General features: G+C 39.4%; 1 protein-coding gene across 1 annotated transcript in view; it reads left to right on the top strand.

Moving 5' to 3' along the window:
• Positions 1-22340, top strand: part of arid2 (AT-rich interactive domain 2) — a 76915-nt gene that overhangs the window by 23169 nt on the left and 31406 nt on the right. The window contains exons 4-8 of the mRNA XM_078417295.1: positions 2195-2328; positions 8677-8895; positions 13149-13216; positions 21242-21311; positions 21578-21828. Of these exons, the coding sequence (XP_078273421.1) occupies positions 2195-2328; positions 8677-8895; positions 13149-13216; positions 21242-21311; positions 21578-21828 (742 nt within the window). The remainder of the gene's footprint in view (positions 1-2194; positions 2329-8676; positions 8896-13148; positions 13217-21241; positions 21312-21577; positions 21829-22340) is intronic.

Genomic DNA, 22340 nt, shown 5'->3' with positions numbered 1-22340 from the left:
CAGACCCTTAAGACCCTTTAGATCCGTCAGGGTCTTCCTTCTCTCCAGAGATGCTGCCTGTCCCGCTGAGTTACTCCAGCTTTTTGTGTCTATCTTCGGTTTAAACCATCATCTGCAGATCCTTCCTACACATTGAACTGAAGGGCCTGTTTCTGTGCTGTATCGCTCTTATCTTTATAAAAGCCTGACTAAGACATTGGCTGTTCCAGCCTTGAGATTTAAAAAATATTTAACTATGCAAATGTAAAAAGATATGTGAAACTTATTCTTGTATTTTTTTAGGCTATTTAATAATGGTGTTCCGTGTCTTTATGTTTAGCAGTCAATAGAATGGCAGCATAAATCACCGTTTTTTTGGCTCATCTGCAGACATTTTGCACATTAAAAATTCAATTGATGTCATTCTTTACATTCAGCATTGATTGTTGCATAACAGAAAAATAATCGCTCCAACTCTCTGGAAGCATTTGTGATGTAACTTTCATAATTTTAAGCAGTAGCCACTGTAAATATTATCCAAATAGATGTAGGTTAGACAAAATATGATCACAACAATCAGTCAATACCTGTAATGGGATTAAAATAACCACGCTCTAAATAGGTCAGATGTTAGTTTGTGAAAAATTAGGTTTGAATCCCATCAGGCCCAAGAAAAACCGAGAGATTTGAATATTTTGTGTCTTAAATCCTAGATAAAATTACATGTTCAAGCAGTAAATTTCTCATTAACAGTGTTGCGTTTTAGCTTGATAATTAATTGTCTTAAAATATCAACATTTATGTTCAGCGTTTGTAAGATTTATCATTAAATGGTACAGCAGCAAGCAAAAAAAATCTGATGTCTTAGTAAATTAATCCTGATGGCTGCCTGCTGCTTGGAGAGTTGAAGAATATTTTGAGAAATGTGCTAAGTGAAGGCCTTGTTCACAAAATGATCGGTAACACTTTCAATTTTGCTTCTCTACAAAATGTTTGGCCTCACCCTGGCAATGGAGAAAGCCAAGGACAATGAGTCAGTGTGGGAATGGGAAGGGGTATTAAATTGGTTGGCAACAAGGAGATCCAGATTGCCACAGATCGAGAGTGTAGGTGCTCGGCAAGGCAGCTGCCCGGTGTGCGTTTGATCTTGCTGACTCGGTGAGCATGTTACTCTGGTCAAAATTAGTATAGAATGCATTGGGCTCGTAGGGAGGGACGTGCTGTTGGCAGTGATTGTACACAACTTTGTATTAATTCATTTATGGCATATAAGCCTTGTCCCAATTACTGGGTGTCTGTGTTCAGTTTAGTTTTGAGATACAGCGTGTAAACAGGCCTTTTGGCCCACCGAGTCCACCCCGACCAGCGATCCCCGCACATTAACACCACCCTAAACACACTAGGAACAATTTTACATTTATAGTGACCTCCATAATGTTTGGGACAAAGACGCATCAATTATTTATTTGCCTCTGTGCTCCACAATTTGAGATTTGTAATAGAAAAAATCACAGTGGTTAAAGTATGGAATCATTCTAACATGTGACATACAATTGTTCTTGATTTACAATAGAACTTTAGGATTTGAAATTGTTTGGCGTGTTCAGCGGTTCATATTCTTCATCTTGGTTGCAGCTGTAAAAGAAGAAATTCTGTCTCCTATCAGCACTCGTTAACCAATTCCAGAATTTTGTTTATAGAACATTGAACTAAATTTAAAAGCATGAGCAGAATTGATTACATTTCCTTTCCCTTCACGTCATGGCATAAAAGAAATATAAATATTGTTTGTTTATACCATGTGTAATTCATTACCTGTTAAATGTTGTGGTCTGATGACTTTTTGAGAACTTCAGTGTAAAAGCAAAGCATCCACATTAATAGTATGATGGAGATTTATTTAATGCAAATATTCTCTAGTATTCGTGAAACTAAAATAAGATATTGCCAATTCTGCTGAATTGTATTTTCACTATGTTAATAGAAAAGATTGTAAATTTACTCCGTTGACTTAACGGCAAAAGGGAATTTGTAGTAAATAATGAGGTATTCCCTGTTTCTTCAGATTAATTTAAAGGTATAATCTCGACAGCAAAAGATAACATTGATTCTGGCAAATGTGTTGCTTGGTTTTAAGTTGTAAAATCAATATCTTTAATTGCTGATGATAATGATATTTGCTGGTCTGCATTGATAATACTTTGATGTATTGCAGTTACCTTGAAGCTTATGAAAAGGTACATCACTTTGGTGAAGACGATGACGAGCTTGGTTCAGGTGGTCAGCGGGGCCAAGTTCCTGTTGGTGGGGTACCTTCGTCATACAGTTACCAGCAGCATATATTTTCAGGTAAATGATAATCCAATCATATTACTGGTTTTGCGCTACTGCATCAAAGTTAGAAATATAACAATCTTGCAGCTTTTACGATTTTTTTTTTTTTAACATCCATCACTGGAAATCTATGGAACTTTATTTTGTAGCTGATTAAAAAGATAATTAATCTTCAAGTACTGATAATAAAAGGAAAGAGAAAGCAGGCTTTAAGTCTGCAATATTTCGGATCATACTTTCTGAAATTTCCCTTTTGTGGATTTCAGGATATTTCCCAGGTTATGCAGGATTTCATTTCTGTGAATTGTTCATAACGCGGTCAGTTTGTAAGCAGGTAATACAGCCATGTGCTGAGTACCAAGTTGCAGAAAATGACTACAGTCCTACAGCATCCAAGAAATCCATCCCAAATACTCATTGAAGAGGACTTGTAGGCAACAAATACCTTATGAATATGTAATAAACGAAATGCTACAGATAAATTACTGAAATGGTAGGGCTTCACCTTTCATGCACATTGTATAGGTCAAATCATCCTAATTTTGAATGAATTGTTTGTCTGCCATAATGCTATTTAAAAATAGTAGCACACAAAATGCTCCAGCAATTACATTTTGGCAACTTACAAATCCCATGAGTATTTCAAAATTACATTGAATTATTAATGGCAAATGGTGTAGAACATCTTTGCCAATGATCTTGCAAGAAATTAGCTGGAATATTGCCAAGTGATACCCTAAGCATTTTTTTGAAACTTATTTGCATTTACAAGGTGACGTAATGGCAAGAAATGTGCAGTCCTTACCACTGGAGCTGCCCCCTCCAGTCGCTGCCTATATGCAGAAAGAAACATAGCCAGGTGGTCTGATTTTGCAAAACGAAGGCCAGGGGGTGCCGCTCCTCCGTTTCTAGAGAATGTCTGCCTGGGTTGGGATGTAGACAGTGGTCATGATGATGGAGGTGAATTCCTTCAGGAGGTATAAGGGATAGCATTTCACTAGATGGTCCAGGGGAGGAGAGCAGGTGTTGAGCAGGGCTGCCACATCCGAACACCACAAAGAGTTTAATATCAGGCAGATGTCTCTGCCTCTCCTTTCCTAGGTGCTGCTTTTCGTCCATGCTATGTGGAGAAACCCTTGGGCTGAGACTAGAGAGTTGGGGGTGAGCTAGTTAAGCCCTTTGATTAAAGCAGCCTTCAACCTTATTTTCAAGGGAATGTACGTAGGTCAGTAGAATGGTTAGCGGGGGGAGAGTTTTGCATAGTCCCATGCGTTTCAGTCTTATTTTCAGGCTGCCCTGTCGACCCAGATTTCCAGGCATAATAGAGGACCCTTGGTGTTTTCTGACTATATTGACTGTAAATGCGATTGTCCACAAGGTTGAGGGTTCCCTTACAGTCCGTAACTCAGTTGCTGTTGATAAATTGCAATAGCACTACTCCATTTAATGGACGAGCAGCTTGTCAGTTATAGCACTGATTTATCCTGTTCTTTTATCTGTAGAAGTTCAGAACTCTTATATTTGATCCTGTTCCGTTGTGCTATTTGCAAGATGTCTACAAATGGTTTTTGTCTACAAATGGTACAAATTATGTCTACAAATGGTTACAAATGGTTTTCTAAAACCATTTGTTTTAGAAACCCTGCTGCCTGATTTGTCTTTTTATCTAACAGTGAAAAGTGACTTGGTACAGTTCTTTAACATGAAGATTTTGATAGAGCACCATATTTACATTGTGGGGTAGATCAAAATTTGACACCATTACTGAATGATTGTTCATAAGATCATAAGTGATAGGAGTAGAATTAGGCCCATCAAGTCTACTTCACCATTCAATCATGGCTGATCTATCTCTCCTTCCTAACCCCATTCTCCTGCCTTCTCCCCATAACCCCTGACACCCATACTAATCAAGAATCTATCTATCTCTGCCTTAAATATATCCACTGACTGCCTCCCCAGCCTTCTGTGGATAATGTGAAACTTGCTACTACAGCTCTATCATTACAATGGGTCATTGAAGCCCAAGCATACACAGTGACACAGTTGGTTGAGCAGCTGCTTCACAGTGCCCGAGATCTGGGTGCTATTTGTAGGAATGCACGTTCTCCCTGTGACCACGGGGGTTTCCTTCCACATCCCAAAGACGTGCGGTTTTGTAGGCTAATTGGCCTCTGTAAATTGCCCCATGTGTATAGGGAGTGAATGAGAAAGTAGGATAAACATAGAACTAGTGTGAACGGGTGATTGGTGGTCAGTGTGGACATGGTGGGCTAAAGGGCCTGTTTCCATGCTGTATATCTCGAAACCACACACAAGAACATCAGAAAATGAGAGTGGAGAATGAGAAATCTGCCCCACCATTCCATATGTCACCATTCAAGGCTAATTAACTCTCAATTCCTCAATCGTTCAAATATTTATCTATCCACATCATAAATATATAATATGAGGGAAGAAACATAAGTGCAGATGCAAGCAACCGCAGATGCTAATTTACGAAAAAAGGCAAAGTGCTGGAGTAAATCAGCAGGTCAGGCAACATCTCTGGAGAATATGGATAGGTGACGTTTCTGATCGGGATCCTTCTTCAGACAATTTCTGTGGAAGATTTCTGTGTAAATCAGTTTTAAGAAACTAAGTCCTCTCGTTTGTGACTTCCCCTTCATGAAAACATCTCACCGTCAATCCTGTCAAGCCCCCTTAGGATGTTGAATAAGGTCATCAATTAGCCCTTTCCCTTGGTGTTCAGAGGAATACATGAGCCTCCCTTAGCAGGAAAATCCTCTCATCTTGGGGCTTAGCATATACAGTAGTAATGTATTGAAAGGCAAGTCAGGTGAGGACATGAATAAGAAGGAAAGAGACAGTTGTGTTGATAGATGAAGAAAGATAGAAGATGGCACAGGTGGAACGCAAATACATGCATGAGCAGATTGAGGTGCATGCTTAGGTTTCAATGACCTGTGGTTTTTATAGGGTCCTTTGTATGGCTGCTGGAAGACAGGCCCTTTTAGCCTGCAGAGATATCTATAATGACCCAGACCACATTGTGCCCTTGATTGGGTTGGTTTGGACTTTGTTGGCTTTGGACTGCTGCCCTGGGATTACTGTCTGAGAAACCATGGTTTTGTGACCTCGTGGAGTGGAAATATTTTCAAGCTGCACTATTATTATTTTAATATCTGGAACTGACCTATTGGAAGGATCTTGAATAATAAGTGACTGTTCCTTCTTGCTTTCACTCTTTGGAGCCAGCTCTCTATTCATAAGAGGTGTGTGAGGTGGGGTGGGATGGGAGTGGAGAAGGAGAAAGAGAATGGAATTCTGCTGTCTTTGCAGAAGAAAGGTGAATTTCTGTTCCCTCAAGACTTGTTGGATTTTCCCAAGCAGAAGTGCAGTCTGCCAATCCACATTTTTTTTTGTTCTTGCAGACCAGCTGCTTCTGACTTGCAGTATTCCTTTGCTCTTGGACAGCTGTATCTCCTAGGTTGTAACCGTCTGTTCATTGAGAGCTACCAATCTGCTTTTCAGTGCCATTTTGTGGTTCATTGAGTATGGCTATCTGTTCATGGGTGGCATCTCCATGCTCTGTGATGACATAAGCTGCTCCCAGGTGACATATCAGTGTTCCCGTTAAAACTTCAATCTACTCCTAACTGGCAGAGACCAAACCTCTTCTGGATCATGGCGAGATGACAAAGAGACTGAAAAAGTATGGTGTGGCAATGGTTGTGCGTTTTTCTTTACATATCACAGCTGTTGCTTATACCACTAGGTACTGTGTGTGAAGGAATTGATACTGAAACATGTAAAGAAGAATGCATGTCCTTCAGGAAGAACTCATGGTTTCTTGGGTCTTCACACCTGTTGAAACACATAGATAGACTTTGTCATACTATTTGTCATCTCATGCATTTGGTCAGATGGGCCTGATAATGTTTTCACTGCATCATCTTGCACTCCATGTTAGTGTTGGCATGAAAACATCCCAATCATGGCTCTTGTCCAAGTCCTCTGGGGGATACCTTCCCCTGGTGAACCCCTGCACCACATTCCCTATACCTGTTGCCAGGTTGCACTGGATATGCCTGTAATATGCATCCCAATGACCTGATTTGGTTATAGGTCATTGGGATCGCCTCCCCTCAAGAGGGGGATGGGTAGCTAGTCCAAAACTGTAAAAACACAAGGTACAAGGTTTTGCATCAAGACCTGAAAATTAGGATTTCTCTGGAAAACTGTGTTTTGACCATCTCTTTTGTGATGCAGTATTTTGATTCCTCCTGGTGGCTTTGTCTTTCTAAAGGGCCTGTCCTACTTAGGCGATTTTAAGGCGACTGCCGGCGACTAGGCTGTTGCCGAACGTTCGCCGGGGTGTCGCAGACATGATTGTGAGGAGTCTTCAATGAATCGGAGCAGATCTCGGCGCGTCGCGGAAAAAATTTCCAGATAGAAATTTCTCGGCGACAGCTGGCTTGTCTTGTCGCCAGTTGTCGTAGCTTATTGCGGGTGCTGTCGCATGCTGTCCCCAGGTTTGCTAGGTTGTCGCAGATGCATTTAGAAGCACATAATATTAAATTAAGAAAAGGCATTTGAAGATACCAGAAGATAGTTTTGTTTAACCAATTTATTTACCATCAGGGCATTTGACAGGTAGATTGGAGGCGACAGTTTGATGGTCAGGTAAGCGTGGGAATTTTGCGATTTTTCTGAAGACGGTGTAAATCTCTTAGCCAGGCACTAGTTTCACATAAAAAGTAACTTGTATCGACCTGACTCAGCATTGTCGTGGCCATTGGAGGGTAAAAGAAAGTTTTGGCGATCTGCTACGACTTTGACAGTCGCCTAAAAAAGCGCCTAAGTGGCGCAGGCCCTTTACTAGGCTTATGTTGGGTAGTAGGGTTGAGGTGTACTTTGAGGGATGGTGTAAGAGATAAAAAAGTAAGCTTCTGGACATTGAGAACTATTTGAATGGAATATATTCTTTTTTTAATCCAGTTTGGAAATGACACCAGTTTTCATTTTAATATTGAGATGAGGTCTTGCTTTATATCCAAGAGTATTAAGAAAGGCCCTGATCAATTTGTCAGTAATTTGAAAACCTAAGCAGATTCAACGCAGATAGTTGTTCTCAAATTGTTTATAGTCATTCCTGGTGCGCCCCTAAAATATGTGCGTCAGTATTAAAGTCTGACCTAATTTGTTGTACTTTTCTTGTGGACAAATTAATTTGGCCTTTGGGATGCAAAACCACTTTACAGGCAGCAGAAAGACAAAACAAATTATGACCTCTCTGCTTTTCGGTTTGAAAATAAAATGGTTCTTGTTACCTGTGTAATATATTATGATAGATGGACGAATGTGGAACTAGTCATTCTTGTCCATCCATCAATTAATATCGAAGTTTCTCTGCAGGCTGCCATGTAGGATGTTTTGAAGATGGAATCTTCAATTTTAAAGTAAATTTAAATGTTTTGTTAGCCACGTAAATATTTGGGTATGGGCAAGGTGTTGCTAATTCAATACATTGGTTGTGCTTTTGGTGCTTTCAGTTAACATTTAGTGGCACTATGAAAACATATTTTCATTTGCTGAGGCATACCTGTTACATCACAGGAAATTATTGCAAGCTTACAAAAAGAATTGTAAAGTAACTTAATTGAAAGAAGTAATGTGCTTTCATATAGAAAGTTTGGAAGATTTCTGTATATTTTGTAAATATCATGGGTAACTATTTCCAATAACAGTTTTAAAATTGGAAAGTAGTAATCACCAATGTGTTTTTTTGGTTTGGCTTTTTTTCTGATCTCAATCATCTTTAATATTTTAAATGTAGGAAAATAACTGCAGATGCTGGTACAAATCGAAGGCATCACAAAATGCGGGAATGACTCAGCAGGTCAGGCAGCATCTCTGGAGAGAAGGAATGGATAGGAGAGGCAGCATCTCTGGATAGAAGAAACGTCACCCATTCCTTCTCTCCAGAGATGCTGCCTGACCTGCTGAGTTACTCCAGCATTTTGTGATACCTTCGATTTAATATTTTAAAGCTCAGTGGTAAAGTTTTGAAATAATGGTATGCCATCAGGCTTTCTTGGATATATGGTAGTTTTAGTAATAATCAACTAATATATATTCTGTGAAAATGTAACCAGCGATTACTTAATTACTTTATAAACTCATTGCATAGATTTTAAAAGAAAATTGAATTAAATATTACCCAACCTCCCCACTCACCCCCAGTTTAAAATGTATGGGTGCAATGTATTTGTGCTGTTTAACATATTAATTCATTTGTGTCAAGTCAATAATATTGAACTTATGAAAGTTACTGTTTATATTTTGCTCTCTTTCTCTTAGATTATATTCGGCAAAGCTATGGACTTAATACAGAGTTTGTCACAGTTAGTATCTACAATAAATTGGTGCTTTCCCTTATGTCCGGACTCCCTAATGAAGTTGATTTTGCCATTAATGTTTGCACGCTTCTCTCAAATGAGAGTAAGCACATTATGCAACTTGAAAAGGACCCCAGAATCACCACCATACTACTTGCAAATGCTGGAGTTTTTGATGATAGTAAGTTAACTTATTTAATATTGAAATACCTTAACGATATTTGATGTTGCTTTTATTGTTCAAATTCAAATATGGCACTGTTAAACATAATGTAATATGTGTGAAATGTTCATAATCTACATGATTGTATATCTTAAAATTTAAAGTGAAAGGTGATACATTATGCATGAGATATTCATGCACGCTTCTTCCACTAAGAGTATAAATGTCTTGTTCTGGAATAGTTGATCATTTAGTTTTCTTTGATCGGCAACATTTCCTATTATTAGACAATTAGAACAAACATTCAAAATCACCCTATTAATAAAGTAATATTTAATGCTAATTTGTATCTGTGGAACAATACTGAATAGGAGCAGACCAGCACTTGGTATGTCATCTTCTACGCCTTGGTGGTTTAACTGCTTATCTATATATTTGGATGTTATAAGAATACCCCTTTCTACCACACCATGGGGCAGTTTATCCTGTATTCCAACCTGCCTTTGGATAAAACTTTTCCTCTAAACTGCTCACCCCCCATCCTTTTGCCCTCCAGATTTAGATTTCTCTACAATGGGGAAATGTTTCCTATGGTCTACTTTATCTATGCCCTATTTCAGGTTTCTGCCTCTGCACCCTTGGCAATCTGACAAACTCAGCCTATCAATTTTAGTTTACTTTAGAGATACAGGGCAAAAATACGCCCTTTGGCCAACCAAGTCCATGCCGATCAGTGATCCCCATACACGAGCACTATCTTACACACTCAGGACAAATTTTATTAACTTACAATTCTGTATGTTTTTGGAGTGGTAGGAAACTGAGGAAAACCCACGTGGTCATGGGGAGAATGTACAAACTCCATACAGACAGCACCCCTAGTAAGGCAGCAACTCTATCTCTGCACCAGTGTAGATTCTCACCGTGTAACTGAAAATGTCCATCCCAGGAACATCCCAGTGATTCTTCAGTGGCTTTTAAGAGGCTATTAGGTAGACATATGGTTATGCAGGGACTGGAGGAATATGAATCACATTCAGGCAGAAATTAGTTTAACTTGGAATCATGTTTAGCACAGCTATCGTGGGCCGAAGGGCTTGATCCTGTGCTGTTTTACTGTGCAGTACAATTGTCACACTTTGCATTTAAACGTTATACAAATGGCTGGTGAAGTGTAAATTTTCTTCTCCAGCTGAAGATAGACACAAAAAGCTGGAGTAACTCAGCGGGTCAGACAGCATCTCTGGAGAAAAGGAATAGGTGACGTTTCGGGTTGAGACCTTTCTTCAGATCCTTTTCTCCAGAGATGCTGTCTAACCTGCTGAGTTACTCCAGCTTTTTGTGTCTATCTTCGATTCAAACCTGCATCTGCAGTTTCTTCCTCCACTTTTCTCCTCCAGCTGTTGGTTTCTTTCTCCTTTCCATATTTTAGTGATCAATGCATTCAGTTTTATGTGGATGTTGATATCAAGGCAGCAGACCTACATGTTACTAACTTTAATATTTCTGGATTAATTGTGCTAGAATTCACTGTATCTAATGGGATTATTGGTTCTTTTTTTGGAGTTGCCTATTTTCCTATCTTCAGTAATATTTTCATGTGTAAAGGGAATTGAATATAATGATGAGACTTGCAAGGGTGGTGTGGTGGTGGAAAGGAAGGGAATAACAAATTTCCTGATGCCATTTTAAAAATAAAGTAGTTTTCAAATGGTATTGGAATATATTCTTAATATTACAGAAAGAAACCCATTCATTCAGGTTCAGTACAAAGGACTTGCTTTGCCCTTTACTGATCCATATTGGGTTTCTCTATAATCAATCCAAATTCAGTAAGTGCTTGTTCACTAGTACCCTTAGTTATAGATTTCAGAAATCTCCTTGCAGCAGTTGATAGACTCGAGTAAGATCTATAATTTCTAGTTTTGTTCCCTTTTGGAGTAACATTTGATTTTGCACTCTTTCATTCTAACTGAGATTTCCTGAAACAACACTCTGGAATGTTAAATTTAAAGCCATAACACTTTTATCAGTTTGTAAATACCATGTGTAAAAATTTGTTGGGTTCAGGGAACTTAGTCTTTAGTGCTAGTTTTTAAAAAATTCGCAATTACTGTTTTCTAGTTTATGTTAACTTCAGCAATTCTAGTCCTTGATTTAATCCTTGCGTTGGGAATGTCGATGTATTTTCCTCTTCATTCTGTAGTGACATTTGTCGCGATGGCCAGGTCAGTTTGGTGACGGGAAGGGGAATTGAATGGCATGCAATCTGAAGCTCAGGGTGGCCATTGCATACAGAAACAGTAGTTACTGGTTATCATGTTCTAATGGTCTTTGTTCTGAGATGATAATCTTGTTTTGCTTTCCATGGATGGAGCCTGATATGACGGATGTTTCCTGCATTGTGTTTATATTTCAGAAGCTCTTTTCTCCATGGCATCATAGCCAATGTTCATTTCTAGATGAAAGTAAATTCATCATGTTGCTGCTTCTAGGAGTTTGCTGTGTGCAAAGTGATTCCTCTATTTTGCAACATTACAAATGTGGCCATACTTTGCAAATTCTTCATTGGCTGTGAAAAATGTTGAGTTATCTCAAAATCATGCATGATAAATAATTTCTCTTTAGTTTTGATTATTGTACAGTGAATGGAAAACAACTATTTCTGGCCAATATCTGCGTTATCGATTGCCTTTCAGTTTGGTATCAATTATGTGGTTTTAGTTAAAAACCTGTGTGAAATTGACTTTAATAAGTTTAAAAATATAAATTCATTGAAAGAACCTCAAGCTAAATGATTACAGCATGTTGGAATAAAGGAAGAAATAATGTTGAATTGTATTTTCCTTACTACTTCGAGGAGCTAAGGGCAACCAGGTTGTATGGGACGGAGAATTGATTTGGCTTGCATATGGGATCAATTGGGGACAGTGTCTGGTGAAGGGGAGGGTTGGGTTGAATTAACCAGTGAGTCACGGAGAATGTGGTCTGCAGAAAGAAGGAAGGAAGGGATGGGAAGGGATGATGTGACTTGTGTGATTGCATTAATGCTGGTGGAAATGTTGGAGAAGGTTTTGGACTCAGAGGCTGGTGGAGTGAAAGGTGGAGACTAGGTTATTTCTATACCCATTCTGTCTGGGGACAGGAGGATGAGTATTCACTGCAGGGAAGAGGACATCTGAGATCCTTGCAAGAGACATTGTTGGAGGAAGTGTAATATAGGTAACCAAGTCTGGGTTTGTCTACAGATAGTCTGTTTCATGAGGTGGAGACAGTTCAATTAAATGATTAAAGGTATCGGAGATTATATTTCCAAAGTGGAGATTGACAGATTTTTGATTAGCAAGGATGTCAGGGGTTCTGGGGCGAAGACAGGAGAATGGGGTTGAGAGAAAGATAGATCAGCCATGATTGAATGGAGGAATAGACTTGATGGGCTGAATCAGATTATTCTTCTCCTAGAACTTATGAACTTGTGGAAATAGTCCAAGTGAATTTGAGGGCAGGGTGGAAGTTAGTGGTGAAGTTGATGACATTGACAAGTTAATGACATTGACAAGGAGGCAGTGTTAAATGAAGTTGTCGATATAGTGAAGAAAGAATTGAGGGTGTGATGATGGAGTATATTTGGAACAGAGTGTTTTTAATGTAGCCAACAAAGAGATAAATCATGTGAGTGTCCATATCTGACACATTTGATTTGAAGAAAGTGTCTGCATTGTCTTTTGTGTCTCTATTTTCGGTTCAGTTGTGTTTGATACTTTAACTGCTACTGCTATAGACTTCAGATTTGATTTAGAAATTCAAATTGGTTTGGGGTAATTTAAGTACGTTTTATGTGTGAAGAAAATAGATCCAATGATCTATTTAGAGAATTGTGCAACCCAATTATTTAAATATCAAAACAATCCAATTATTTTGAAGACATGTTATATCATGAGAAGTGCAAATTCGGCAATATAGCATTTTACTATTTGACTTTACACACTGATTAGTTTAAATGTTTTGGGTAAATTGTAGCAATGTGCATAATTTGTGGATTTTTTCTGCAGCTAATATTTGTGACAAATTCTTTGAATGCCTTGATAAATTTTCATTTAGTTGTGTTATTTGACCAGCAAAAATATCAAATTTGCATTGGTTTTGCTTTGTTTTAAAAGTAAGTTTACCTAACGGAACAGTCCTTTTGGATGGCCAACAATTCTTAGTTTTAAACTATGATGATAAACTATACTTTGTGCTTACATGTCCTAATATTACTATATTCACAGCTATGGGAACCTTATCTTCTGTATTTGGAACAGAGTGGAAGGAAAAAACAGGCAGAAATTTTATTAAGGTAAAACATGTTTAATAGATGTGTACAGGAACAATTTAAAATTATGTCCAGCTTATAACATGAAATAACATTTTGAATTCAGACCTTCCACTTGTAAAGCAGCCACATAATGAAGGAACTATTTCACCCCGGTCATTCCTCCTTCTCACCTCTCTTGTTGGGCAAAAGATACAAAAGCTTGCAAACATGTACCACCAGATTCATGACTGCTTCTTCCCCTCTATTAACAGACTACTGAATGGTCCTTCCATAAGGTAGGATGTGCTGTAGTCTTCCAACCTACCTCATTGCAGACCTTGGACCTTTACTTAGTAACTAACACAATAACACTATATTCTGCACTCTGGTATTTTTCTCTTTGCACTATCTGCTTTACTTGTGTATAACTTGATTGTACTTGTGTATAACATGATTTAACATATAGCACACAATCCAAGCTCTTCACTCAGTAACTGCGACAATAATAAATCAATGCTCGTAAATTGGAAACTATCAAGGTGGTGGTGGGCATTTGAGATGGAAGTGGACTGCACTGTCACCTTTTCAAGCAGCAAACAATTTTCTGAGGTGCCATGGCAATTTCCTATCTGTGCAGGTTCAGATCCTAGTTATCTTTGTGTAGGGAGGAACTGCAGATGCTGGTTTAAACCGAAGACAGACACAGAAAGCTGGAGTAACTCAGTGGGTCAGGCAGCATCTCTGGAGAAAAGGAATAGGTTTCTGTTAGAGATCCTTCAGACTTCATTGGGATACAGAACTGTATGTCCTCAACAGAGGCCTCGCCTTCGTTCACCTCTGCCCCCACTTCAATGCGTTCCGGGTCTGCCATGACATGGAGCTTTTCTTCCGTCGCCACTGCTTACCTGCCATTTTCTATGAAGGAATCCTCACCACTCAATGATGACCCCTTCTCCCGTCTCCACGGGTCCCACTCCTGTGGACGGTCATTTGCCCTCTTTAGACCTTTTCATTTCTAACTGCCAGCGTGATATCAACTGTTCCATTCCCCTTACCTACTCTAACCCCTTACCCATTGAATGTATAATCCTCTGTTCACTCTGCAGCAACCACGATATTATCATCAAACCTGCCGACAAGGAAGGTGCCATGGTAATCTGGCGAGATGGCCTCTACCATGCTGAGGCCAGGCGCCAGCTCTCGGACACCTCTTCCTACTTACCCTTGAATTACAGATGAACACCAGGCCATCAGCGCACAGACCATCTCTGATTTCATCACTTCCGGCTGTCTGTACTCCACAGCCTCCAACCTTATCATTCCCCAGCCCTCCCAGGCCCGTTTTTACCTTCTTCCCAAAATGCATAAACACAATTGCCCTGGCCGACCCATTGTTTCTGCCTGCTCCTGTCCCGAGGTAGGTTCCACGTACCTTGACTCCATCCTATCCCCCTAGTCCAATCGCTCCCGGTGTATGTCCAAGATGTCTCACATGCCCTTCGTCTCTTTGATGACTTCCATTTTCCAGGCTCCTGTTCCCTTATTCAGGTCTGAAGAAAGGTCTCGACCTGAAACTTCACCTGTTCCTTTTCTCCAGAGATGCTGCCTGACCCGCTAAGTTACTGTAGCTTTCTGTGTCTGTCCTAGCAATCCATGTTGTTTTATCTACATTTAACATTTGCATACTTGTGTTTGAGATGGTGGAAATACTTTTACAAATCTGTGAAAATTAATTAGAAGGAAGTATTTCCAAATTATTGGCCCAATATATCTCCAAGAATTATAGACCAAAGAGCTTGACATTAATTATAGGAAATATTAGAGAATCCTTACTTAAAGCTGAGATGTGGCAGACAGAAGTACAGAAACTGATAATATAAAGAATAATAAGCATAGATTTCAAAAAGGAAGGCCATGCTTGGTTGATAAAGAAAAATTGGATGATGTAATGTAGTAGATGTAATACATTTGTATTTTCTGCAGCATTTGGTTAAACTACTGCATAACAGACTGCAAAGTAGAGGATTATCAGACTAGTCAGCTGGCTACAAAACAGGTCAGAAATAAGCAGTTATAGGTAGTTACACAGACTGCTAAAAATGGGTAGGTGTTGATTCAGAATGATTTGGACTTGGGAATCAGAAGGACAATTTCTGAATTTAGAAGTACATCCACAGGGACGGGGGTTAATATAGAGGAAGCCAATGCGAAACAGACCCTAGTGAACTTGTTGAAAGGGCATATGAACTTCAATACAGAAAAGCGTGGGAAGGCTACAAAATCTCATAAATTTTAATGTCATTTAAAAAATATGTATTTGTTGCAGAGATTGCTAATTATTTAAATTATGGTAAGGTTGATATTTTCATTCAACTTTACCATAATTTAAATAATTAGCAAACTACTGTCACTCAATATCTGAAACTTTTGGTTATTTGAAACAGAAGTTAGGTTTCATTTCATGTAATGGAATATGGATTATATTTATCATTGAATGCTGACTTTCAGTACTTGTTTACTTTGTGTTATTTTTCATAAGCAGATAAAACATTTTCTCTCAAATAGACAGACACCTAGGAGTTCAGTAACTTTGACACTTTTTAATTGTTTAATCTTACTTTGAATTCCTCTTCAACAGAAATAACTGAATTCTGGTCATTATGGCAGAGCATGAATGAGGTTACTGGGTATCTGGTTGGATGTGCATTAATAATTGGTTTAATTCAAGAACAGAGAGATACAGGGTTACACATAGGAACAGGAACAGCACAGGAACAAGCCCTTCGGCCCACAATGTTTGTACCAAACACGATGCCTAGTTAAACTGATCTGATCTATCTGTACATGATCCATATCCCCCCCCACATTTCCTGCATCTCCACGTGCCTATCCAAAAACCTCTTAAATGCCACAAACGTATCTGCATCCACCACCACCCTAGGCAATGCGCACCAGGCCTCCACTACTCTGTGTAAAAATAAAATAGCCCCGGCCATTCCATTAAACTTTTCCCCCTCTCACCTTATAGCTATGCCCTCTTGTGTTGGACACTTCCACCCTGGGAAAAAAGTTCTGACTGTTTACCCTATCTATGCCTCTCATAATTTTGATCATATACATTTGATCTGAAATTGGCCATCGCTACCTGACTCTGTTGAAACAATCAACTGACTTTAGATTTTGTGCACTGTGTCAGTTCCGATTTGGGATATTTTGTTCTGCTTTTCAAACTGGTTTATTTCGAGAATTTCCTGTAATCGGGTTGTTAAATTGAGTCACAATACAAATAAGACCAGTCTTGATTTGGTCCAAAGTTAATAAGCATGATTAATTTGGGTTTCTAAGCCATGTTACAAAGTTTGAAAATTTGAAGAATACTTGAAGATTGTATTTGGATAGGAAAATAACTGCAGATGCTGGTTCAAATCGAAGGTATCACAAAGTGCTGGAGTAACTCAGCAGGTCAGGCAGCATCTAGGAGAGAAGGAGTGGGTGACGTTTTGGGTCGAGACCCTTCAGACTGATGATTGTATTTAGCTGGGGTATAGTTCCAATTTAGTGCTCTGCAGTGATAATTGAGATCCATCTTTCTTGGTGAATGAAATTTTGATTTTATTTCAATATGAAACATTGAAGCTTTCTAATGAGTCCAAAAGATAGTGCGTGTAGTCTGACGATGTATGTGAGGTATGAAACAAGGTCGAGTTAAGGACAGTCAGCATGGCTTTGTATACGGCAGGTCAAGTCTGACTATTTTGATTGTTTTTTTTTAGAAAGTGGCGAAGGTGATCAATGAGGTTAGAGCAGTTTATTTTTGATAATTTAAGGTATTTGATTAAATCCTTCATGGTACGCTGATCCAAAAGATTAAGATGCACGGGATTCACAGTGACTTAGTCGTATGAATTCAGAATTGGCATACTGGTAGAAGGCAGAAGGTTGTGGGAGGTAGGGCGTAATTCAGGCTGGTGGTTTATGACCAATTTAGTTTTGCAGCGATCCGTGCTGGGGTTGAGAGGGAAAGATAGATCAACCGTGATTGAATGGCGGAGTAGGCTCGATGGACTGAATGGCCTAATTCTGCTGCTCTACTTATGAACTCCATTGTTTGTGATAGATATAAATGACTTGGACGTAAATGTAGATGGGTTGATTAGTAAGTTTGCAGATGTCACCAAGATTGTTTTTTCTGGAATGACGAAGGTTGAGGGGAGACCTGATAGAAGTACATAAAATTATGAGAGGCGTACATGCACTCTGGTTAAGATGCTAACTGCATTTCGTTGTCTCTGTACTTGTACACTGCACAATGACAATAAAGTTTGTATTGTATTGTATTGTATTGAAACATAGAAAATAGGTGCAGGAGGAGGCCATTCAGCCCTTCGAGCCAGCACCGCCATTCATTGTGATCATGGCTGATCATCCATAATCAGTAACCTGTGCCTTCACCCCATATCCCTTGATTTTACTAGCCCCCCGAGCTCTATCGAGCTCTCTCTTAAATTCATCAAGTGATTTGGCCTCCATTGCCCTCTGTGGCAGAGAATTCCACAAATTCACAACTCTCTGGGTGAAAAAGTTCCTTCTCGCCTCAGTTTTAAATGGCCTCCCCTTTATTCTAAGACTGTGGTCCCTGGTTCTGGACTCCCCCAACATTGGGAACATTTTCCTGCATCTAGCTTGTCCAGTCCTTTTATAATTTTATATGTCTCTCATCCCCTCTCATCCTTCTAAACTCCAGTGAATACAAGCCTAGTCTTTTCAATCTTTCTTCATATGACAGTCCCGCCATCCCAGGGATCAATCTCGTGAACCTACGCTGCAATTACAAGGATGTCCTTCCTCAAATTAGGAGACCAAAACTGTACACAATACTCCAGATGTGGTCTTACCAGGGCCCTATATAACTGCAGAAGAAACTATACTGAAATCCTCTCGTTATGAAGGCCAACATGCCATTAGCTTTCTTCACTGCCTGCTGTACCTACATGCCAACTTCCAGTGACTGGTGTGCAAGGACACCCAGGTCTCGCTGCACTTCCCCCTTACCTAACCTGACACCATTGAGATAATAATCTGCCTCCTTGTTTTTGCCGCCAAAGTGGATAACATCACATTCATCTACATTATACTGCATCTGCCATGCATCTGCCCACTCACTCAACCTGTCCAGGTCACCGTGCAACCTCCTAACATCCTCTTCGCAGTTCACACTGCCACCCAGCTTTGTGTCATCTGCAAACTTGCTAATGTTACTTCTAATTCCTTAATCCAAATCATTATATATATGGTAAAAAGTTGCAGCCCCAACACCGAGCCTTGTGGCACTCCAGTCGCCACTGCCTGCCATTCTGAAAAGGACCCGTTTACTCCTACTCTTTGCTTCCTGTCAGCCAACCAATTCTCTATCCATGTCAACACCCTACCCCAAATACCATGTGTTCTAATTTTGCTCACCAATCTCTCGTGTGGGACCTTATCAAAGGCTTTCTGAAAATCTAGATTCATTACATCCACTGGCTCCCCTTCATTCATTTTACTTGTCACATCCTCAAAAAATCCCAGAAGATTAGTTAAGCATGATTTCCCTTTCATAAATCCATGCTGACTTGGACTTATCCTTTGTAAGAAAATAACTGCAGATGCTGGTACAAATCGAAGGTATTTATTTCACAAAATGCTGGAGTAACTCAGCAGGTCAGGCAGCATCTCAGGAGAGAAGGAATGGATGAAGTTTCGGGTCGAGACCTGCTGAGTTACTCCAGCATTTTGTGGACTTATCCTTTTACTGCTATCCAAATGCACTGTTATTACCTCTTTAATAATTGACTCCAGTATCTTCCCCACCACCGATGTCAGACTAACTGGTCTGTAATTCCCCGCTTTCTCTCTTGCTCCTTTCTTGAAAATTGGGATAACATTAGCTATCCTCCAATCCACAGCAACTGATCCTGAATCTATTGAACATTGGAAAATGATCACCAATGCGTCCACTATTTCTAGAGCCACCTCCCTGAGTACCCTGGGATGCAGACCATCAGGCCCTGGGGATTTATCAACCTTCAGTCCCATCAGTCTACCCAATACTATTTCTTGCCTAATGCCAATTTCTTTCAGTTCCTCTATCCTCCTAGATCCTCTGTCCTCTAGTACATCTGGGAGATTGTTTGTGTCTTCCTTAGTGAAGACAGATCCGAAGTACCTGTTCAACTCTTCTGCCATTTCCTTGTTACCCATAATAATTTCACCTGTGTCTGCTTTCAAGGGACCCACATTTGTCTTTGCTAATCTTTTTCTCTTAACATATATAAAGAAGCTTTTACTGTCCTTCTTTATATTCTTGGCCAGCTTCCCCTCGTACTTCATCTTTTCAGCCCGTGTTGCGCATTTTGTTACCTTCTGTTGTCCTTTGAAAGTTTCCCAATCCTCTGGCTTCCTGCTACTCTTTGCTGTGTTATACATCTTTTCTTTTAGTTTTATTCCATCCCTAAATTCCCTTGTCAGCCATGGTTGCCTCCTACTCCCCTTAGAATCTTTCTTCCACTTTGGACTGAAAAGACCCTGCATCTTCTGGATCATGCCCAGAAATTCCTGCCATTGCTATTCCACCGTCATTCATGCTAGGATCCCTTTCCAGTCGACCTTGGCGAGCTCCTCTGTCATGCCTTCATAGTCCCCTTTGTTCAACTGCAACACTGACACTTCCGATTTAACCTTCTCCCTCCCAAAATGCAGATTAAAACTAATCATATTATGATCACTACCTCCAAGCGGTTCCTTTAGCTCGAGTTCTCTTTATCAAATCTGGTTCATTGGACAACACTAAATCCAGAATTGCCTTTTCTCTGCTAGGCTCCAGTACAAGCTGCTCTAAGAATCTATCTCGGAGGCACTCTACAAACTCTCTTGGGGTCCAGAACCAACATGATTTCCCCAGTCTACCTGCATATTGAAATCCCCCATCACCACAGTGGCATTACCTTTGTTACATGCCAGTTTTAACTCCTGCTGCAACTTACAGCCTACATCCGGGCTACTATTTGGGGGTCCAATTAGTGTCTTCTTACCTTTACAATTCCTCAACTCTATCCACAGTGACTCTACCTCGTCAGTCCCTATGTCACCCCTCGCAAGGGACTGAATTTCGTCCCTCACCAACAGAGCTACCCCACCACCTCCACCCACCTTCCTGTCCTTTTTATAGGATGTATAACCCTGAATATTAAGTTCCCAGGCCCGATCCTCCTGCAGCCACTCCTCTGTCATCCCCACAATGTCGTATCTACCAATCATCGAGTAGACGTTCAAAACCATTTTGCCAGAGTAGAAATATCAAAGACTAGAGGAAATAGCTTCAAGGCGAATGGGGTAAAGATGAAAGGAGATGTGCAGGGCAAGGTTTTGTTATTTAGGGGGTGGAGGATGTCTGGAGCGTGCTGCCAGTGGTGGTGACAGAGGCAGATGCGATAGTGGCGTTAAAGAGTCGTTTAGATAGGCACACAGATATGCACGGAATGGAGGAATATGGATCATATGCAGGCTGGTGAGATTAGTATATCTTGGCATGTTTGGCACAGAAATCATGGGCTAAAAGGCCTGTCCTTGTGCTGTACCATATTCTGTGCACATAATTGTCGAAACCATGGCTATGCTGCATATTTTTGGTAGTTCCTATTAGAAGGAATTTGTTGAATCCCTATTGCTTCATTTCTAGGCCTCTGGGCTGCAAGAAAATTTTAACGATTTATCTTAAATGCATCTGTTAACATAATAAAGTTAGATTCCTAATGTAAATATCTGCTGTTATGCAGAATTAAACTGTTGTATTTCTACGTGATGATTTTTCTGTACGTTTTAAAAGGAAAGCTTCCAGAACGTCAAAAGCAAATATTTTTAAGCACCCGAGCATGACTTGAAGTATTCTTTGTATACTTTAAACAACTCATAAGTTTGTGACTTACCATTTATAAGCATTTGCACTATGTATAGAGTTTAATTAAATTCTAATTTGAAACTCGCTTTGCTAAGTATAATTAAAAATGCCTCGTGTCTTGACTTCCATAGTTTTGGCAAGACAATATTGAAGACAATGAAATACGGGAGCTCATTATTTTTAGGAACAATGGATCGCAAGGTTAGTGAAACCATTTCTATAGGCTCAATAGCTGAAGCAAAAGCTTGTGTACAAAATTGAGGTTATTTTTGTAGTAATTTTAACTATATTCTTGCGGTTGTGTGATAAGAAAATGAGCAAGCTGACTACCCTTGGGATCAGCGACTATTCCCAATAGAGACTGAAGGATCATCAAGACATTGTGTTGGTTTCCATGCAAATTTAGATTTTTGCCAATGTAATTTTTTACATTAACATTTTATGAAATTGATTTTTTTGTAATTTAGGTACAGATATAGAAATGGATGTCCAGATGTCTTTATTCCACTCCTCTCATAAACTTGGCATTAATGATGTTGAGGGACAACGGGTGGTTCAGATTGCAGTAATCCTTCGCAATTTGTCGTTTGAAGAAGGAAATATGAAGTTATTGGCAGCTCATCGCACATGCATCCGCTTTCTGCTGTTGTGTTCCCATTGTCAGTATGCTTCTCTCAAGCAACTGGGGCTTGATACTTTGGGTAATGTTGCAGCTGAGGTATGAACTTATTCATACTACTGTATTTAAGTTATTACATTTGTGTGTACTCTATGCTCATAGCAAGTATGATTTTAAAATTAGAAGATACCAAAACACATTTTTGAATAAAAATGGATGCCTAATAATACATTTGTACATTTTCTTGCCTTTTCTTGCCTTAAAATAATTTACACATCATATGGTCAACCTTTCGAAAGTTGGAGACAATTTGAAAAAATAGTAGTTTTCTACTGAATAAGTATGTGGCCTAGGCTTCTCTAACGAATTTCTTCAAATCTTCAATAATTGAATATCTTGGATCCTGCCCATATCAAACAAGAATGTTTTCCTTATCAGCCGATGGCTTTGCTTTATCCTTTAGTAACTTGCATAAAATTAATTTGACTCCTGGTGCTTTATAACTTGAGACTGCATATCTGCTTACCTGTGAAAACTTTTCAACATTTGCTTATCAGGAATCTTTCTATCTTTGCTTTAAAAATAATTAAAAGTTGTTTTCATTACCCTTT

Source organism: Rhinoraja longicauda, chromosome 20 (assembly GCF_053455715.1).
Source record: "Rhinoraja longicauda isolate Sanriku21f chromosome 20, sRhiLon1.1, whole genome shotgun sequence".
In the NCBI taxonomy this organism is placed as follows: Eukaryota; Metazoa; Chordata; class Chondrichthyes; order Rajiformes; family Arhynchobatidae; genus Rhinoraja; species Rhinoraja longicauda.
This window is presented reverse-complemented; position numbering and strand designations above follow the sequence as displayed.